This window comes from Tursiops truncatus, chromosome 19, assembly GCF_011762595.2.
Source record: "Tursiops truncatus isolate mTurTru1 chromosome 19, mTurTru1.mat.Y, whole genome shotgun sequence".
Taxonomy (NCBI): Eukaryota; Metazoa; Chordata; class Mammalia; order Artiodactyla; family Delphinidae; genus Tursiops; species Tursiops truncatus.
In genome coordinates, this window is record NC_047052.1 from 3,996,393 (window position 1) to 4,016,196 (window position 19,804).

Sequence of the window (19,804 nt, forward strand, 5' to 3'; positions counted from 1 at the left end):
AGGTGAGCGCCTCGTCCTACTCCTCCGCCATCTTGGTCCCGTCCTCTTGTTTTATTTATTATTTTTTTTTACTAATAAAGATATTTATTGGAACAGTATAAAATGAAAACAAGGTATCACATCAATTAAATACTTGGACAAAGCAATCATTTGTTACACAAATTAAAATTCGTTGCAGAAGCCACATTAATTCTATTTATTGGGAGCCAGTGAGGGTGAAGTCAGCTTACACAACAAATAGAATTCTGTCTTGTTGAGAGGTTCATCGTAGCTCTATTATTTTTTTAAATTAATTTATTTTTGGCTGCATTGGGTCTTCGTTGCTGCACCCAGGCTTTCTCTAGTGGCAGAGAGCGGGGGCTGCTCTTTGTTGTGGTGCGCAGGCTTCTCACCGTGGTGGCTTCTCGTTGCGGAGCGCGGGTTCTAGAGTGCAGGCTCAGTAGTTGTGGCGCACGGGTGTAGTTGCTCCGCGGCATGTGGGATCTTCCCGGACCGGGGCTCGAACCCGTGTCTCCTGCACTGGCAGGCAGATTCCCAACCACTGCGCCACCAGGGAAGCCCCACTGTAGCTTTAAATGAGATAATACGTAAGAGGGGAAACTGAAAAATTGTTTTTTCCTTCCAGCTACGTATGTCCTTGACTTAACCACATTTAAACAAATTTGCTTCTTTAGTTTGCTCACCACCCAGTCTGCAAGCTTCTTGGCTCTCTACCGGAACTGCTGGGAGAAGGTCGCGGCCCCTTGGTGTGCTGTCTGCTCCAGCCAGCCTTCCTGCTCCCAGCCCCTGCTCGTCCCCTGCAGGCCCCGCTCCCCTGCTGGCCCTGCGTCTGTCAGCTCTGCTCTGGGGCATGGCAGCCGCCTCCCAGCTGCCCGTCTTCCTCCTTCCATCCTAATCTTAGTTTGTCACCAGTTATCTTTCTAAAACATTTGTCTGTTGACCGAAGTTCCAGTCTCCCTTTGCAGCAGAATGACGTACAGAATTTCAGGGCCCTGGCCTCCCCTTCCCTGCCTTCCCACCCTCCCTCGCGCTGAGCCCAGGGCCCTGCAGCCGGTGGATTCCCCTTCCAGCCTCTGTGCCTCCCGCACTGTCCTCTCCTGTGCGATCTTGCCTGTCCCGTGGGCCCACTCCTGCTGTCGTCCTAACCGACACTTTTCTGGTTCCTCTGGACGGGATAAGCGATTGTCATCTCTCTCCGTCATCGCCCTCTGCCTGCCACTGGGGATAACACCGAGCACGTTGTTTACCAGGCTGGTCCCCGCCTCTCTCTCCCATGAGCCCTCGTGGGCTGAGGGCCTGTCCGAGGTTGAGCATCCTTGGGCCTCACATGGAGTCTGCAGCTTAGAGGCCCCGCCCCCACGTTTGAATTCAGCACATCTCACGGCCTGTGTTTGCCTCACACGCTGCTTCTGTGCCTGAAGCAGAGATGTGCTTATTCCTGTTTCTTATAGGTCAGCAGTGGGCGTATGAATAGTAAAACAGTGATGAGTTTAAGCAGTGTTTAACGTACACGTGAATACCAGACTCTAGGGTAGACATTTCCTTTTATTGCAACAGTGAAAATCATTGGATCTTCATTCTTTTTTGTAGCAACTGATCACCAAAGTATATTGATGTCTTTTGTTTACTTGTCTTCAGTTTGTTTATGAGAAATGCATCTTCTGTTTATAGACACGGGGAAAAAAGTGAGGGGAAGAGTTTAAGACACTTGCCCGAAGATACTGTTAAAAGTCGACTGTGACAGGGTCTGGCTCGGAAGGCAGCGTCTGTAGGGAGAGAACGGGTCCAGCAGCACTTAGAACCTGGCTGTTACCACACCCTTTTACACCTGCACGTGTACCTGTGCTGGTTATTCTTTTTCCTGTTCATTTTTTAACTGAGGCATAGTTAACGTACAGTGAAATGCACAATTTTAAGTGTATAATTTTATCAGCTCATTGAATTTGGTTTGACAGTGTGTGTGCCTGTGTCGCCTGGTGCCCTTTCCGTCAACTCAGAAAGTTACCTTGGACTCTCCGTCATTCCCTCTTGTGCTCCAACCCCGTTCTGATTTCTTTCAAAATAAATTAGCTTCGCCTGGTTCAGAGTGCCATGCAGATGGACTCCTACTGTACATACTGTGTTTTTCACTTGGCGTGGTTTTTTGAGATGTATCCACACGGTGGCCTGTATCCGTCCGCAGTCCCCCTTGTATGAATATACTGTGGTTTGTTGATTCATCTCCTGGCGAGGGGTGTTTGGGTTGTTCTGGTTTGGTGACTTAATGAATGCAGCAGCTGTGAACAGTTCTGTACACGTTTTGTGTTCATATTCACCTTGAGGTAAACACCTAGAAGTGGAATTGCCGAGGCACAGGGAGGGTGTTGGTTTAACTCTGAGAAAGTACCAGGCCGCTTTCCGACGTGGTTGCCATTTTGGTTATTTTTAAAAATTTATAAAAGTAACGGGGTTTGGTCTCATTGTAGAGATTCTGCTGTAGACCTGAGGACTGCGATGGGCAGTCCTGGGTTTTGCAAAGCCGGTTTTCCTTTAAAACAGTGCTAACATAAGCTCATTTGAAGATACTCAAAATGAATGTGAATGCAAAGTTGAAATTATCACTAGGCATAATGAGGCGTTACTGGTTCAGCACGTTACCTGGCATTTAAAGCTGTTGGCTACTGCATAGGTATTTGAATAGAGTTACCATATATATATATATATATATATATATATATATATATATATATATATACATTCACCTCCGTTAGTTTAAGCAGCTTGTGGTTCACAGCCACATTTGTTACTGAGAAGTTCAGAGGGGACTCAGAGCCACAGATAGGCTAGGGAACCTTTGGTGTGCAGGGTGGCGGTGACGGGTGCGGGGAGGCTGTCCACGTCCTTGTGGAGGGAGGACGGGTCCTGAGGAGACTTGTAGGGTCGGGTGGGCAGGGGAGCCTGACAGCAGAGCCGGGCCCGGCGGAGGGGGCACTCCCGGTCAGGAAGCAGCGAGCAGCCTCCAGTTGCTGGGAGGAGACCAGGGGAGCTTACCCTGCCCACCCCTCGACCCCCGAGTCCCCTCACCCTCTTCCACGCCAGCCCCCTGGTGTCCTAGTCAGGGGTCTTGGTTTCAGAAAACAGACACCAACTGAGGGTTTGCTGAGAGAAAAATGTTACGTTGGAAGGATATCAGATGCAAAGAGAGTGGACAGGCTGCGAGGCACACGGGGCCGCCGGCCTGGGTGGCAGTGGAGCTGTGCAGAGGAAGGACGTCTTGTTCGGGGTGCCTTTGCCAGACCTGTTGTTTGGAAGATGGACCTCCTGGATTGGTCCTCTGATTTCATTTCATTTTCTCTCCTAAGGTCTTTGTCTTTGTCTTGTTTTTGTTTGTTTTTTGCTGATTTACTGTAGCTGATTTACAATGTTGTGTTAGTTTTAGGTGTACAGCAGACTGATTCAGTTTTATATATATGTATATCTAATCTTTTCCAGATTCTTTCCCAGTATAGGTTATCATAAGGTACCGAATACAGTTCCCTGTGCTATACAGGAGGTCCTTGTTGGTTAATCTATTTTCTGTATAGTGTGTATATGTTAATCCCAAACTCCAAGTTTATCCTTCCCCCCTTCCCCTTTGTTGTTTAGTTCTCCTTTCTGGGAAATTTCCCCATTCTCTCTTCCAGTCCTGTTTGTAAGATTAAAAAATTCTACCATCATGTTTTTATTTTCCAGTAACTAGGAAGTTCTCAGAATGTTCCCCTTTGTCTCACAAATGCAGCCTCTTAATTCCTCGTTAAGTTTTCTTCTCTGTGCGTTATGCCTGCTCTAAATCCCGGTTTCTCTCTTTTCTCTCTGGGGCTCTTCCATGAGACCTGTTTGAGCTTTTCTCCAGAACATCTGTTGGCTCTTGGTTCACATTTAAGGATGAGATGTCCCAGGAGCGTGTGCTTGGAGCGTCTGCGTCCATGGTCCTTTGTCCTCTGGTGGCCCTGGTCTTAGGGAAACCTGGCAGCAATCTGACCTCTTTGGGAGGGGGACACGCCGCCTCTTGGTGTCTTCCAGCCTCTTTTCTTGGGCCAGATGAGTGCTTCTAGGGAGGCTACGTCTGCTTGCCCACCCAGTGGGAGACGCTGCCAGGCTGGGACGCCCCTCACTCATTCCACCCACTCCTTCGTGCACCGTGCCCCCTCCCCCGGGGCACCCTCCCCCAGCGGGGCCTGGTGCACCTCTCACCTCTTTCTCTCTCGTCTTTTCTGTAATTCCTCTGCTGTGGCTGGTGAACGGTGAACACTTGCTGCCTGCTGAAATGCAGGTTGACCAGATTTGGTCTGGATTATCCCTGGGGCTCTTTCTCAGGGATTTTGGCTTAGAGATTTGTATTTAAGACCAGGGCTAAAGTAACAAGAGTGTAAAATGGACAGGTTTAAAATAAATTACTTAATTTTCAGGATTGTCAAGCAGTTTACTAGTAACGAAAACCTAGAGGACTCATGATTTCATAGTTAAAGATGGTTCTGAGCAACGGAACTTCAGGTGTGAAGCGTCACATCGGTTACATGTGCTCCCAAAGTTGATCATATGCACTGAGAAATAGTATATGCGCCTTGGTCATAAAATAAGTAACTTTTCTAATCAGATTTTATTATCTTTCAGATCCCACCACATAGGACAGTATGCACCTTAAGATCCTGAAGAAAAGACACAAAACGTTCAAGTAATGTCTAAAAATAATTTGTGAGGTAAGTGATTGCTTATTTAGGTCTCTAATCACTGTTTCCTCTCTAACGGCTGACACTAACTTGCACACCTTTGAAAAGGCAAATACGGGCAGTTCAGATGGTTAATGGTGACAAGTAGATCTTTTTTTCACGTATTGTCTTTGGGTTTGCTTACCACCTACGCTAAAAGGAGAGTGTGTCCCTGGAGGAAGATTCCATGAAGAGAATTGATCAGTTACTAGCAGGTATTACAAGATGAGGGGAGTTCTCAAATGTAAACCACTGGAAGGGTTTTGCTCGAGTGGTTGTCCCTTCAATAATGGGGGTCTGCAATGTTGCTCTTAGCGTTCTGGGAAACGGGGCTTGATTTAACACGACGATAAACAGCTCAGGTTCGGAGTGTAGACAGTATCCCATTAAACTGGACATTAAAGTAGAAAAACCGTCGGTCAGTGCACAGTGCTTTCAGGTCTTTTTCAGACGTGATCACGCAGAGTATTCAGTCACCAGTGACGGGTATCAGCACAGAGTGAGGCTGTGCCCTCGCCCTGGCTTCGCATCGCCAGTTGCCGTGCCATTTGCTCTTGTGTTCCCAGCATTTTTAGATTAGTTGAGTGTAAAGGAATTGTTTCTTCATTTCCTCCCCTCCCTTCCTGTTGCATTAATGAAGTGTAAGTGCTGTGACTCAGCGGAAGGCGCCTGCTCTTGACAACAGATAACCGGATGTGTTCAGCCTAACCTCGCCGTGTTCACCGATTGCTTTCTTGCAAATGAAGTGACTTTTGGGCATCAGATTGTTCTCCCTTTGCCTTCTAGTGGATTTTACAAATTCAGCTCTGAAGCACACAGGCGTGATGCCTCAGTGTCCTAACGTGCTTCTGGGAATGTCCCTTCCCGCCCACTGGGGTTGGTATGTGTGCAGTCACCCTTCCTCACAAATACAGCTGCCATCTGCCCCTCTGGGGGAGGCCTGCGGCTGCTGTCACCAGTGCCTCAGCCGGGAAGGTTAATCGGGACTGGGTCAGGCGTCCAGAAGACTCAGGTCCTGATTTCTAGGCAGAACTCGGGCTGCACGAGTGTGCTCTGACAAAAAGCTGGCCTGTCTCTGGACACGTGGCCCCTGCGACTGCTCGCTGCCCAGCAGGCGGGCACCCATTGCTCCTAGAAAGCGTCTTACCTGAGGAGTAGCCATAGAGCAGAGGGATTCTGGTCAGGGGAGTTTTTCAGCTAAGGCTTTGATGAACATTTATGATTCACTAAAAAACTTCGTGGCCATCACTAGGCCTCTCTCTGGATCTGAGACGGGGACCAATTCACGTTGTTGCGTCTGCCTGGAAACAGATGTGCGCTTGCCGTGAGCCCAGGGGCGTGCGGGCACCCGACGGGGAGCCCGGAGAGAAGAGCCAGGCCTTTCCCACGAGGGCTGACAGCCAGCCCAGGGCTGAGACACGGACGCCCTCTCAGGGTAGGGAGTGCTGAGCGCACTGCCCGTGGAGCTGCCGAGCCGGTCCTCCTCCCAGAGAGTCTCAGCCCCCTGGCGGCATCAGGCTTTACAGTGGTGTAGCCAGGACCGCGCTCCAGCACCCTCTCCAGATAGCCGTGTCTGCTGTTCAGAGTCCCTTTGCAGAGTGCTCTTCAGAGGCACGAGGACTGCCTCTGCAGGATGACTTGCTTGGCAGAGAGAAGCCTCGGGCGCTGCAGGGCGGGTGGCCTCTGCGGCAGAGGCCTTAGCAGGAAGGCAGCCGTCGGGTCCAGTGTGTGCTGGCTGAAGAACGGCTGGTTCGGGGCTGCCCAAATTCTTATCTTCAGTTTCTTCACTTCAGTAATTTTAAAGCTCTTGTTGTCTGATCTAAGAGCAGGCTGCGGGGAACAGTTTCCTTGCTGTCTTGTACTAGTCAGTATCTTTGTATCGAGAGGGAAACCTGCAAAATATTTGCAGAAGGAACTCTCACCAGCAGATTCACTCATTCAGTAATGTTTTCATCGTTCCCGTGCTCCAGTTACAGTTAAGGAAGGAAGTAATGCCAGGATTCTGAGCGGATGCTGTGCCTCAGCTGTAGCAGACCCGGCCCCAAGAGCATTCTCATCCCTCCTCCCCCGCCACGCTGGGGAGGCCACAGTCGCTTGCTCTGTTCTTGTTTGAAAGAAGCCGAGCCTGAGTGGAGAAAGCCCTCGGGTCGTTTGATAAAGTGCTATCAGTGTTTTTCTATCCCCTGCACGAACAACAGGGCCACATGAACTGACTCTGTTTCCCCTTTCTTTATTTATCATGAGTATTTCTACTCATATCAGACACTGATGACAGGAGGTTATAGGTTTAAAGAAGCAGCAAAATGTTTGCTAGGAAAAGTGTAAGTTTTCCTTTAGTTTCTGACCCTGTGTGTTCTCGGGTATTAGGAAATATGGGAGAGTTGTCGAAAGAACAGATAAGTGAAGGAAACTGTTAAAAGACTGAAAGAGGAAGGGCGTTCTAGAAACAGCACAGAGTTAAAGAAGACTGCCTCAAAAACATGGTCGCACGTTGTCACAGTTCAAACGAGGGAGAAGTGAGAGTGAAGAACTCAGTGAAACAGGGAAGAGTCAGGCGAGAACTGGGCTCTGTGGTCGTGGGCCGGGGTGGAAACGAGCAGTGAAAGAGCCCCTTGTCTGTCAGCCTCTCATCAGCTGCTGGCATGTGTGCGCTGCGGGCCCTCGGGCCTTGGCACCGTGGATGGGGCCGTGGTACCCCAGGCCTCGTCTTGCCCAGGCTTGGGGCCTGGGTGCCAAGGGTGTCTAGCTCCTGCCCCGCGTCGTCCTTGTGCAGTGTGGCTGGGGCCAGCCGCAGGTGACCGTGTGTCCCCGGGAGCCTCACCAGTTGTGTCCCATGCCCCTCCAGGGAAACCATGCCGTCATCAGGATACCGGCTCCGGGATGTCGAACACCATCCTCTCCTGACCGAAAATGACAACTACGACTCTTCCTCCTCCTCTTCATCCGAGGCCGACGTGGCAGACAGGGTCTGGTTCATCCGCGACGGCTGTGGCATGATCTGTGCTGTCGTGACGTGGCTACTGGTCGTGTACGCGGACTTCGTGGTGACGTTTGTCATGCTGCTGCCTTCCAGAGACTTCTGGTACTCCGCGGTCAATGGAGTCGTTTTCAACTGCCTGGCGGTGCTTGCCCTGTCCTCTCACTTGAGGACCATGCTCACCGACCCCGTGAGTACCTGCCCTCTCGCTGGGGTTTTCGGCCGGGTCTGGGCTGGGGAGGCACCAGCGGCACCGGGCGGAGGGCCTCATGCTCCCGCATCCTCGGGGTTCACGAGTTCCTGGATACAGGCTGGTGGCGTTGTTTGTGGCTTCGCTGGAGAGAACCCAGCGCCCAGAGAGAGGTGATGTCATGGTATATTCATGGAAAACGTTACACTGAGCTGTTTATTCAGATGAAGAAAGTGTACTGAATAATGCCTGAAATCCTATTTTATTTTTTAATGTTTATTTATTTACTTGGCTGTGCTGGGTCTTAGTCGCTGCGCGTGGGATCTTTATTGCTGCTTGCGGGATCTTCGTTGCGGCCTGCGGGATCTTTTTAGTTGCGACATGCGGGATCTTTAGTTGTGGCATATGGGATCTAGCTCCTGGACCAGGGGTCAAACCCACGCCCCCCGCACTGGGAGCACGGAGCCTTAGCCACTGGACCGCCAGGGAAGTCCCCCCTTCTAGTTTAAATACTTTGTTTCTCTGAAGTATGGACTGAAAGCTGAGTGATGTGGCATCTAGGTTTCACCACTTTACGAATCACACGCAACTAATTTAACTTCTTTGGGCTGCAGGTTAGCTATTATCTTTAAGTTCGCTGTAGGAAGAGCTGGTAGTGTCAGCCATCTTCCTGCATGTTGAAAACGGGGCTGGGTCCATCGTTTGTAGGCGTTTCGGCGAGGAGGCCACCACGTCGGTGCCCAGGTGCCAGGCTGCGGTGTGCCCGGTGGGGCCGGGGGAGGGAGGGCTACCCGGCTGGGCCCCTTTCATCACAGTGCTTGTGTCTTCTGACCAGTGTAGGCGTCCTTCCCCCCGTGGTCCCGCTCCTGCTACAGCCCCTCTCCCGCGGGAAGAGGCCTCACAGCTCTTCAGGAAGCCCCGAGAGCCGGGGGTCGGGTAGCAGGTGTGTGTAGGGCGCTGCCTCTGCTCCCGCCGGGCGTGTTCGCTTCACTTGTTTCGCTGCCAAGAAGCTGGATGGAAGCGCTGAGGGCTGGAGTGTGAGGTGGGGGAGGGTGTGAGTCCTGGATGCAAGCATTTTTTAATTGAAATTTAATTCACATTCCGCAAAATTCACCCTTTTGTTCGATAATTTTCATGTATTCACATCACCGCAGTCATTTTAGACATTTTCATCACCCGAAAAAGAAACCCTGCAGCCCTTAGCTGTCACCGCCCCGCCCCCCCAGGTCCCCCAGCGCCAGGCAACTGCTGATGTACTTTCTGTCTCTGGACTGGCCTGTTCTGGACAGATCACATAGATGGAATCACACAGGGACACATGGCCTTGACGTCTGGCTTCCTTCGCGGCGCGAGGTTCCTAGGGCTCACCCACACCGCGCACTGTCAGGGCTTCGTTCCTCTTCACGGCTGAAGACTGTTCCACTGTGGGGTTGGGCCACGTTTTGTTTACAGCCATCGTCAGTTGGTGGCCATCGGGGTCCTTCCCACTTTCTGGCTGTTATGGACAGTTCTGCCGTGAACCCTTGTGGACCAGGTTTGTGTGGACCCATGTTTCGTTTCTCTTGGGTAGAGACCCAGGAGTGGAAGTACCGGGTCATATGTTCACGCTACGCTGAACTGCTGAGGGGGGTTTTTCGTGGCGGCTGCAGCGCGTTAGAGTCCCCCCAGCAGTGTACGGGTTCCTGCTTCTCCACCTCCTCAGGTGATGTTCATGTGTTTGATGAGAGCCATCCTGACGGCTGTGAGGTGGTACCCCATTGTGTTTTGATTTGCATTTCCCTGATGACTAACGATGCTGGGCTTCTCGGCCGTTTGTAGGTCTTTGGAGGACGGTCCGTTCACATCCTCCGTCTTGACATCTGGCTGTCACTGCTTCCGCCATGCCACACGTCAGGACTCCAGTGGCAAGTTACAGAAACCACCGGGAGTCGGTGTGAATAGAACCAAGGGCACCCCGCGGGGTGTCAGGAGCCCAGGGCAGGGGTGCGTCTGGCCGCGGGCAGGCGTTGGGACTGGGGTGGGGAAGCTCTCGGGAAGGAGGCAGGGGAGAGGCCGACTGAGCCCCCAGGCACCCCTGTCCTTCCTGGCATCTGGCCCTCTGCCGCCTAGTGAAGACGGTGGCCCCTCACACCAGAGGGAATTGGGAGCGCTGGGTTCCAGACGCACCGTGTGGGGGAGACTGCGTGGCCGGCGGGGTCGGTGTCTGCTCCGTCCTCTCCTCGGGGCGGCTGCTTTCTCCTCTCTGAGGATCACCTTCAACACGGGGTCCAGTCTGGGCTGAACGAGAGCCGTCACGCCACCCGGGTGAGGCCAGTTCTCTGCCGGACGTCCTTTTACTAAGGAACAGTCAGTCTTTGCTAGGATTGGCTCTGGCCTGGGTTGTTTCTTGAGAAGTTATTGGTACTTTGAGGGGGGAGCAGAAAGGAAGTTGGGGTCTCTGACATGTGATGGACCAGGGAGCTGATCGATCCCAAGGCGGCAAGCTCACCTCTGGAGGCGAGTCTCAGTGTCAGAAGCATGAGACTGTGCAAGGCCACCCGCTGCCCCGCGCCCAGAGCCTGCTCTCCTCTGTCCCCAGCCTTGTTCTACAAGCATCAGCCTTAGCAGCAGATGTGTGCCGAGGGCCCACTAAGGCGCCTTTGTTCCGGGCGCCCTGGGACGCCTTTGGGCGTTCATTAACCCACCAGCACCTTGCGGAGGTGGGCGTACATCACATTAGAAGGTGAGACCCACAGCTGGCAAGAGGCAAAGCTGGGGTTTGAACAGTTATCCATTGCCAAAGCCCTTGCTTTTTCGTTAACTTCTTACAGACATTTCATTATACACAGAAGTGGAGAGAAGAGGGTCATGAACCTTGCTTATCACCTCGTGGTCAATCTCGTGTCAGCGATATCCTTGCCTACTCCCTTTCCCTCCCCAGAATATTTGGAAGTACATCTCAGACATTATAAAACTTTATTTGTAAATAACTGTATCTTTAAAAAGGGCTCTTCTTTTTTTTTTTTTAATATAAATTTATTTTTTATTCTTGGCTGCGTTGCGTCTTCGTTGCTGCGCGCGAGCTTTCTCTAGTTGCGGCGAGCGGGGGCTACTCTTCGTTGCAGTGCGCGGGCTTCTCATGGCGGTGGCTTCTCTTGTTGCAGAGCATGGGCTCTAGGTGCGCGGGCTTCAGTAGTTGTGGCACGTGGGCTCAGTAGCTGTGGCATGCGGGCTTTAGTAGCTGTGGCGCGCGGGCTCAGTTGCTCCGCGGCATGTGGGATCTTCCCGTCCAGGGCTCAACCCCTGCATCGGCAGGCGGATTCTTAACCACTGAGCCACCAGGGAAGTCCCAGAAGGGCTCTTCTTTATAAAAGCATGGCTACAGCGTCAGTGGCTCATGTGGAGCGGTTGAAGAATTCCTTACTGTGTCCAGTGAGAGTCCACATCTCCTCAGTCCTTTTATATTCTTTTGTTTGAATCAGGATCCAAATAAGATCTATCCTTTGTGACTGGTTGACGTGTCTCATTTTTCTCCTTCCGCTCTGGGGTTTTCAGCTTATATCCCTGTACGTGGTTTAACGTGCTCCTCGTCCCCTGTGCTGCCCATGGATTAGCAGGTAGACCTAGGGGAAGCGCCACACTCCCGTGCCCCTAGGTCAGGTCCTGGGGATCCAGGATGCGTGACAGGGAGGGAACCAGGGCGTCAAGATGGAAAGATATGGGGGGGAAATGTGCTTTGCAAATCATAACTTCCCTGGATTACGTGTGCCGTGGTTGGGAGCACCCTTCCTAAGAGTGGGCACCTGGTTTCCTTCTCCAGGGCGGATCAGAGGTGGGTGGGTGCAGGTGTGAGACGTCGGGCGCCAGCAGCAGCAGCGAATGGAAAAGCTGTCAAGAGGACGCTGTGCCACAGGGGAGCCGTCTGGGCCGTGCTGGGGTAGGAGGCGTGGCTATGGCAGGGAGCACAGTCCTGGCGAGACACAGATGAAACACGCAAGATGCGTCTTAGAAAAAACATGCCCTGAAAATGGTTCGAAGGCGAACGCGAGCTTGAGGAACGTGCCTCACCTGTTCGGAAGGTTTCTTTGATGGAGCGAAGAGGGGCCCACTGGTGCCGAGGAAGCGGGCGCTCCTCTGGTGTGACCTGGTGAGACCCGGTGCTGAGCGGACCCGGGCCCGCCCTTCTGCTCCGCGTCTGGCCTGCGAGAGCACATCGGACTACGGAATCGAAGTGTAGATCGCCAGCCGCGGGGACCTGGGTGAGTCATCGAGAGGCACCGTGGGAGACGGGCTGCCTGCCCAGGGCTCTGAGCCGCAAGAAGGACCAGAAGATGCCTTCATCTCCACGTGGGCTGGTGGTTACGTGTTATCTGACGTGTCGCCCCCTCGAGATGCACACCTGTCCTCCGTGAGCATCGCAGGAGCGCTCTCCAACCAGCGGGCAGCGTGGGGTGCCGTGCTCCGCAGAAGTGTCAGGTCACGTGTTTTACCGTGGAAGCAGCATGTGTGTGGCTAAACCTGCTCCGTTCCATCGTCTTATGAAACGTGTGACCCGAGCTGTCACCAGGAGCGGCTGTACAAGGTGGGAGCTCCTGAAGTCAGAACAGTGTCACGGGGCCGGCGGTAGGCGTGGGGCGGGCTGGGGTCCTGGCTTGGTTGAGGGACCAGAAAGACTCCAGAGGGTGTTGGGAAAATTGAGTAAAATGCTGGACCTGACCTTCTGATGTGAATTCTCAAAAATGAACCTTTAAACCCTGAACTTTTTTTACACTGTAGATTAAGGAGACAGGTGGCATGTTAAGGCCAGGATCTTGACCACAGCAGCTTCCCTGTGTTAGGATGGGGGACTGACCGGTGCCCATCTGGAGGGCAGTCAGCTGCAGGGGAGGGTCGGGCAGTGAACCTTCCCATTTTGCCTGCAGCCCTTCCTGTACTGCCCCCTGAACCCGGGGCACGTTGTGGGACCTCACTCCTGCTGGTGACAGGGCCGCCTCTCCGGCTCCCCGGGGGCCTTGGAGCCAGTGGTCCCGGGTCTCCACACGTGCCTGCTGGGTTTTGCAGATGTGGGTGTCGGCCCTGGCCCTGCAGAGGTTGGCTCGGGCAGCCAGACAGTGGGCTTTCAAGAGCTCCAGCGCAGCTCCTGCTGCCAGTGGTGTGCCTGCCGTCTCCCCGTGCCCTCCTGTCACTGCGCCCCCGTCTCCCCGTGCTCTCCTGTCACTGCGCCCCCGTCTCCCCGTGCCCTCCTGTCACTGCGCCCCCGTCTCCCCATGCCTTCCTTGTCACTGCACCCCCGTCTCCCCGTGCTCTCCTGTCACTGCGCCCCCGTCTCCCCGTGCTCTCCTGTCACTGCGCCGTCTCCCCGTGCCCTGCGCCCCATCTCCCCGTGCCTTGTCACTGCGCCCCCGTCTCCCCGTGCCCTCCTGTCACTGCGCCGTCTCCCCGTGCTCTCCTGTCACTGCGCCCCCGTCTCCCCGTGCCCTCTTGTCACTGCGCCCCCGTCTCCCCGTGCTCTCCTGTCACTGCGCCCCCGTCTCCCCGTGCTCTCCTGTCACTGTGCCCCCGTCTCCCCGTGCCCTCTTGTCACTGCACCGTCTCCCCGTGCTCTCCTGTCACTGCGCCCCCGTCTCCCCGTGCCCTCTTGTCACTGCGCCCCCGTCTCCCCGTGCTCTCCTGTCACTGCGCCCCCGTCTCCCCGTGCTCTCCTGTCACTGCGCCCCCGTCTCCCCGTGCTCTCCTGTCACTGCGCCCCTGCTCTACTCCTCCCTCCCAGTGGGGCTTCTCCAGAAACGTGCATTTCTGTGTGAAGGACAGGCTCCATGGGGCACAGAAACGGGGTCCTGGCCTTGTCCACAGGCCATGGTGCCCAGAATGATCTTCCAAACGTGATTTCCACTGCCTGTCTCCACTGCCCAGAGAACAATTCCTCCCCCTCTGCAGCCTACTCGGGCCCGCTGCCCTCCCGTGTGCGGGGCTGTCCGGCTCTTGCTCCCATTTCCAGATTCTTGGTCCCTCTCAAGCTCCCCTAGCGCTCAGGGCTCCTGCAGACACACTCTTACAGCCCCGCTGTTCCTGCCCCTGGGCCCGGACGCCTGGGGGAGGGGGGTGCTTGGGGCTCGTGTGACGGCTCCTGATTAGGTTGGCAACTTCAAACACACAAGATAAAGTCCTTTTTGAGATTGCTTTGTTCAGCACTCCCTGCTGCCGCTGATAGGAAACCTGTGTGTCAGGAAGTGTGCGCACCCTGGGGACGCCAGCTGCCCTGGGGCTGGAGTGGCTTCCAAACACACCTCACCTCTGGCACGTCCTGCATGAAGTTTGAAAAACCCAGGTGACTCACCTTATGAAGGATGACGCACTCTATATTTTGAATTCATTTTAAAGCATGTTATTTTTCATGAAAAATAAAACTTCTGGTCCTGCCTGAGTAATAGTTATTTTTCATATTAATGTAAGTGGCAACTACAGCATGATAAATTATATCATGGTACATAACACCCAACACTAATTCCTAAATTCACTGATGTTTCCTTCCGCCCAGCTAAAATACACTGTTATTAAACCATAGGGGGCAGTACCCAAAGGGAATGCTACTAAGGAATACATGGAGAGTTTGCAGCTGAAGCCTGGAGAAGTGATCTACAAATGCCCCAAGTGCTGCTGTATCAAGCCCGAGCGCGCCCACCACTGCAGGTATGGCGGCCCTCCCCCAGGGGAACCCGAGTGCCCATCACTGCAGGGACCCCTTCCCCAGGGTGACCCGAGCACCCATTACTGAAGGGACACCTTTGCCAGGGCAACCAGAGCACCCAGCACTGCAGGGACCCCTTATCTGCGGCAGCCAGTGCATCCACCAGTGCTGGGACCCCTGCCCCGGGGAAGCCCGTGTGCCCACGACTGGAGGGGCCCCTTCCCCGGCACAGCCAGAGCCCACGCTGAAGGATTTCTTCCCCAGGGCAGTCTGTTCACCCACACCCACCCTTACGGGGACCCCTTTCCTTAGGCAACCCGAGCACCCACCACTGAGGGACCCTCTCCTCAGGGCAGCCAGAGTACCGAGCACTGCTGGAATCCCTGCCCCAGGGAAGCCTGAGTACCCACCACTGGAGGGACCGCTTCCCCAGCAGCCATAGACCCACCACTGCTGTAACCCCTTACTTGGGGCTGAGCCCCCCACTACTGCAGGCACGGCTTCCCCAGGGCATGTTGAGTGCCCAATCTGCAGACACCCTTCATAGTGCAGTCCAAGTGCCCACCACTGGAGGGAGCCCTTCCCCGGTGCAGCCAGAGAACCCAGTGCTGCTGGGACCCCTTCCCCAGGCCGTGTGAACACCCACCACTGGATGGAACCCTTTGCAGGTGCAGCCTGAGCCCCAGCCCCTGCAGCGACCCCTTCCACAGGGCAGGAGGCCCCCTGGGTGGCTTCTTCCCAGTACTGTCTTCATTGGGCGGTGTTTCCTCCGAGCGTGGAATAGTGAAAATCTAACTGCTCCTTTTCAGTATTTGCAAAAGATGTATTCGGAAAATGGATCATCACTGCCCCTGGGTGAACAACTGTGTCGGAGAAAAGAATCAGAGATTTTTCGTGCTCTTCACTGTGAGTAAAGATACTCATGGAGTGAGTGACTTGTACTAAGTTCTTTATCTGGAATCTTACCTGGAGCGAGTAAGTTTATTCTGACGTCAGCCCTGCAGCCTCTTCTCTGGGACTCAAATTATACCTGTGCTGTCACTGGTAGGAAGTAGCCCACCAGATGAGTGTACGTTGCTTGTGTTATTCTGGGTGTTTTACTGTGATTTAATTCTCTCCCAGATACCTTGAACCCCAGTTGTTAATAGGCTCTTGCTGAAGTGGTAGAACGTATTTCCCCATGTGGATTTCTGTGCTTGGTCCAGTGTGGTCCTGGCGAGGCGGATGTCAACTGCTGCTGTTACTCCTTCCCTCACTCATTTTCACTGACCCATGAGATCAGGAGTAAACGTACGGTTCAGCGGCCTTTCGTCCTCGCATGGGCTAATGGGTGTCTCCCCGCAGATGTACATCGCGCTGGCGTCCGTGCACGCGCTCGTGCTCTGCGGGCTGCAGTTCGTCGCCTGCGTCCGAGGGCAGTGGACTGGTAAGTGCAGGTGCAGGCCCCCCTGCACGTGCACGCTGTGGGGGGAGAGGGGAGGCAGAGGAAGAAGGGATCCTCCAGTTTCGAAGGAAATGGTCTTGGTTATTTTAGGAGTTAAATGAGCTTTTTAAGAAAAGAGTATGGGGACAGTCCTCACACTGCCATTTTGCTATAATGAAGCCGTGTACATACACTTGGTCTTCCTTAGTCAGCTAATAGTTTCTGCACCTTGCAGATTTTTGAGACTGGGTGAGAATGCGTATTGTTCCCAGCAGGCCTGTGTGTGCTCTGGCTGGTCGAGCGCGCATGGCTGAGTACGAGTCGCCCCGCGAGTGTAGCCAGGCAGGCGCGAGCTGGGCGGCCCTGGCCTTGGGTGTGCGGCCTGCTCACAGGTGTAGGCACACGCGACTCTCGTCTTTTCTGGCTTTTGCTGTATCTTAGTACGCAGTGCTGTACACGAATACAGTCTCAGTAGAAAGCGGGGTAATACAGAACCTTCCGCATCTGCCGACCAGGAAGTGGTGGTGTGGGTTCTTGCCTGGCAGGGCTGCCTCCCGCCCCTGGTGGACAGCGGGTGTGCCTGTTTACGAAACGAGCTCCTTCCTCCGTGGACGCCGGCCTGAGGGCGGCACAGAGCCGGGGCCGCTCGCCGCGCTCCGATGTCCGGCCACAGCCAGCTCTTCTCGTTCACAGAATGCAGTGGTTTCTCACCTCCAGTCACTGTGATCCTGCTGATCTTCCTGTGCCTTGAGGGTCTGCTGTTTTTCACTTTCACCGCAGTGATGTTCGGCACCCAGATCCACTCCATATGCAATGATGAAACGGTACGCTCCTCGTCTGCTGTGTCTGCTGCGGCCCTCGTGCGGGCACGAGTCGGCGGGCAGCACTGCTGTGGACAGCGGGGCCCGCGTGTTAACCCAGGAGGTGGACGGGGCAGCCCCGAGGGGCCGCGACAGCATCACCGCACGCGCACCCCTCGCTGCGTGCAGCTCGGGTTTCAAGCGTACCTGTGATGTGAGAGTCAACAGAGCCAGGCGGGGAGAGCCGGTACATTCCGTTTCTAGGAGGCCCCGCCCCCTGGCAGCTGCAGGGAGCTGGTCGCCTTCATGTCTTTGAACTGAAGGCCCAGAGCAGGCACTTCATCAGCATTTGTAATAATATAGTACGTGGAAAAAAAGACAATCCTGGCCCGGAGGGCTGGCTCCCCCTTTGCCTCTGGGGCTGCCTAGGCTGTCCACCCCGCTGGTGGCTGCAGCCTGGCTGTGCTCGGGGGCCGCGGGGCTGGTGCCAGGAGAGGCCCCGCTGCTGACCCCGACGCCTCGTTCCCACGTGCGGAGGGAGGGACGTGTGAGTCTGGTGGTGCTTCCCCTGTTGTCACCGCTCGCCTGACCCGTACCTGCTGCGGGTTTTCCTGGCGCTGCCGCCCACTTGCTTTTCTGTCTCCCGCAGGAGATTGAGAGGCTGAAGAGTGAGAAGCCGACGTGGGAGCGGAGGCTGCGGTGGGAAGGGATGAAGTCCGTCTTTGGGGGCCCCCCCTCGCTGCTCTGGATGAACCCCTTCGTCGGCTTCCGATTCAGGCGACTGCAGACGAGACCTAGGAAAGGGGGCCCCGAGTTCTCGGTGTGAGGCTCTCATCGTGCTGGGACTTGTTCACGGACTTTATCTATTTGGGGTCGGAAAGGGTATCAGCAGCTCATCTGTGGCCAGTAGGGCAAGTGGAGAGCAGTTGCTTGCAGCAAGCAGAGTTTATACGTTTCCGGTCACAGATGGCGGAGTTCCCACACTAACTGGGTGGCGCTCTGATGCGTGTCAGCGTCCAGTAACAAAGGACGTGGCGGCACGGAGAAGCCAAATGTCATTATCTTCCTGCACAGTTAGGAGTTCTGTTAACGTACTTGGCATCTTTTAAGAAGTTTCGTGGGTTGTTACACGGGTTATTAAAATCCTGTGTGCTGAGCTGCTTTTCTCACTCATGAAGAAAACGAGCCAAGCCAGTGACCAGGAATTCTGCGGCTGGTGGCTTCGGGGAGCTCCCGCTGGCCCCGTGATTCCCGAGGGTCCGCCTCGGTCCAGGAGGGGCCTGGATGCAGGAGCCGCAGGCGCTGCACGGAGCAGCAGGGCTGCAGGTTCGCTCCCCGCCCGGGGCTGGTGGGCCCTGACCCTGTGGGCAAGTCCACGTGTGTCTGTGTGTGTGCGTGCACGTGTGTTTTAAAGTGGGCCGTGTTGTTCAGGCAACATAACACGTTATGGGCGTGTGCCACAGACAAGCTATTTTTTAGAAACCGACGTTTCAGGGAAGAGGGGAGAGCTGCGCGGGGTCCCCCCTCCCGTGGGGTTTACTATGAATGTATTGCATATTGGAGAATATCTCAATCCAAAGAACAATCATTCCTGTGTGGTCTTCTGTTGCCCTCCTGTTTTAATTTTTTTTACAAAAATCTTGAGTGCGTGAGAGGGCTTTGGCACTGACCTGTCTGGTTCCGGCCAAATGAGCAGCGTGTAAACGGCCCCTCCGTGAGAGGAGAGCAGCGTCTGTGGCGGCCTGGCACCTGCAGCCTGATGCTCGCGCAGATGGCCTGCAGGGGGCGCACGCGGCCCCGACGAGGTGAGGGGGCCGCGAGGCAGGAGCCCCTGGGCCCCGTGGGCCTTGCTTGCAGACTATTCAGGATGGCGACAGCTTGTTTGATTTTTCAGTTTTTACCTTTTTGGGGCATCATTTTGTTTCTTTACCCACGTCACAAGCGATAAAATAGGACCCTTGGTGCAGAGCTTAAAATTATGCCAGAAAGCAAACAGCTCCCCTCCCTGGGGACTCGCCTTAAACTTGCCTGGTTTGTCGGTGTTTCGCGGGACTGAGGAGGAAGCCATCTCTGACAAGGTCTGGGGGGGGTGGTGTCCCCTGAGCCCACGTCCCACGCTGAGAAGAGTGGGCGTCTCCCTCCTGGTCTCCACGCCTCTCTGCTCAGCTGTGAGCTGTTTTGCTTTCGTTTGCATTAACCCGTCCCCTGTCCTGATCAGGGTTTCTACCACTGCTGGCGCAGAACCACAAAGGGCCTATTGGACAACAGTCTAGCTGAGTAAGCGAGCTGTGGGACGGGTGTGAAATGGACTCAGTCACTGCAGGACGTGGGCTGTGACGGGGGGCGCCGAGTCGCAGCCGGAGGACTAACAGAACAGGAGACTGATGGGTTTCCCGAGACTGTTCTGCAGCATCTGTCGTCTGGGTTGGACGTGTGTACTGGGCTTCAATGTGAGGCTTTTCATATGTATATCCTGGTTATCAATAAAAACAATTATCAAAGTGGTTGAATCCTGTGAGACTTGGCAAATACGTGCAAATCAAGTATACTTGACTTTTCAACCTCTTCTTTCAATGTAACTTTTTTAAGAAATAAAGCCACCAGTTGACATTCTCCAGCCCTTTGTTCAGTGGCGCGGTTCTTGGTGGGTCGTTGGCGTGTTTCCATGCTCGGCTCTGACACCGGCACCCGGGCCGCTGCGGTCCCCCCTGCTGCTTCCAGAGCCCCATCCTCGCCGGGGACAAGTGAGCCACTCTCCCAAAGGTCGCCGTCTCCACATTTAACATTTTACTTCCAGTCGACGCAACGGATCTCACTTAGCTTTGTCCTAAACATCCCTTCATTTTTTTAGTGCACTTGGAAATAAAAATTGTAAAGATCACGCTCTTCCATCCAGCATCTCAGGTGCCCACAACTTCATTCAACAGTGTGTCTAGTACTTGCACTCAAGGGAGGGACCCAGAGAGGCGAGGCGAGGCGAGGGTGGCCGCCACGTAGGGAGGCACTGGCCGGCCTTGCAG

General features: G+C 54.4%; 1 protein-coding gene across 1 annotated transcript; it reads left to right on the forward strand.

Moving 5' to 3' along the window:
- The first annotated feature begins 7,579 nt into the window (after nt 1-7,579).
- Nucleotides 7,580-19,401, forward strand: ZDHHC7 (zDHHC palmitoyltransferase 7). Its single transcript, XM_019940064.3, has 6 exons — nt 7,580-7,894; nt 14,439-14,563; nt 15,371-15,467; nt 15,906-15,987; nt 16,678-16,808; nt 17,434-19,401. The coding sequence occupies exons 1-6, from the start codon at nt 7,580-7,582 to the stop codon at nt 17,608-17,610; spliced, it is 927 nt and encodes a 308-aa protein (XP_019795623.2). The 3' UTR covers nt 17,611-19,401.
- Nucleotides 19,402-19,804: the final 403 nt, after the last annotated feature.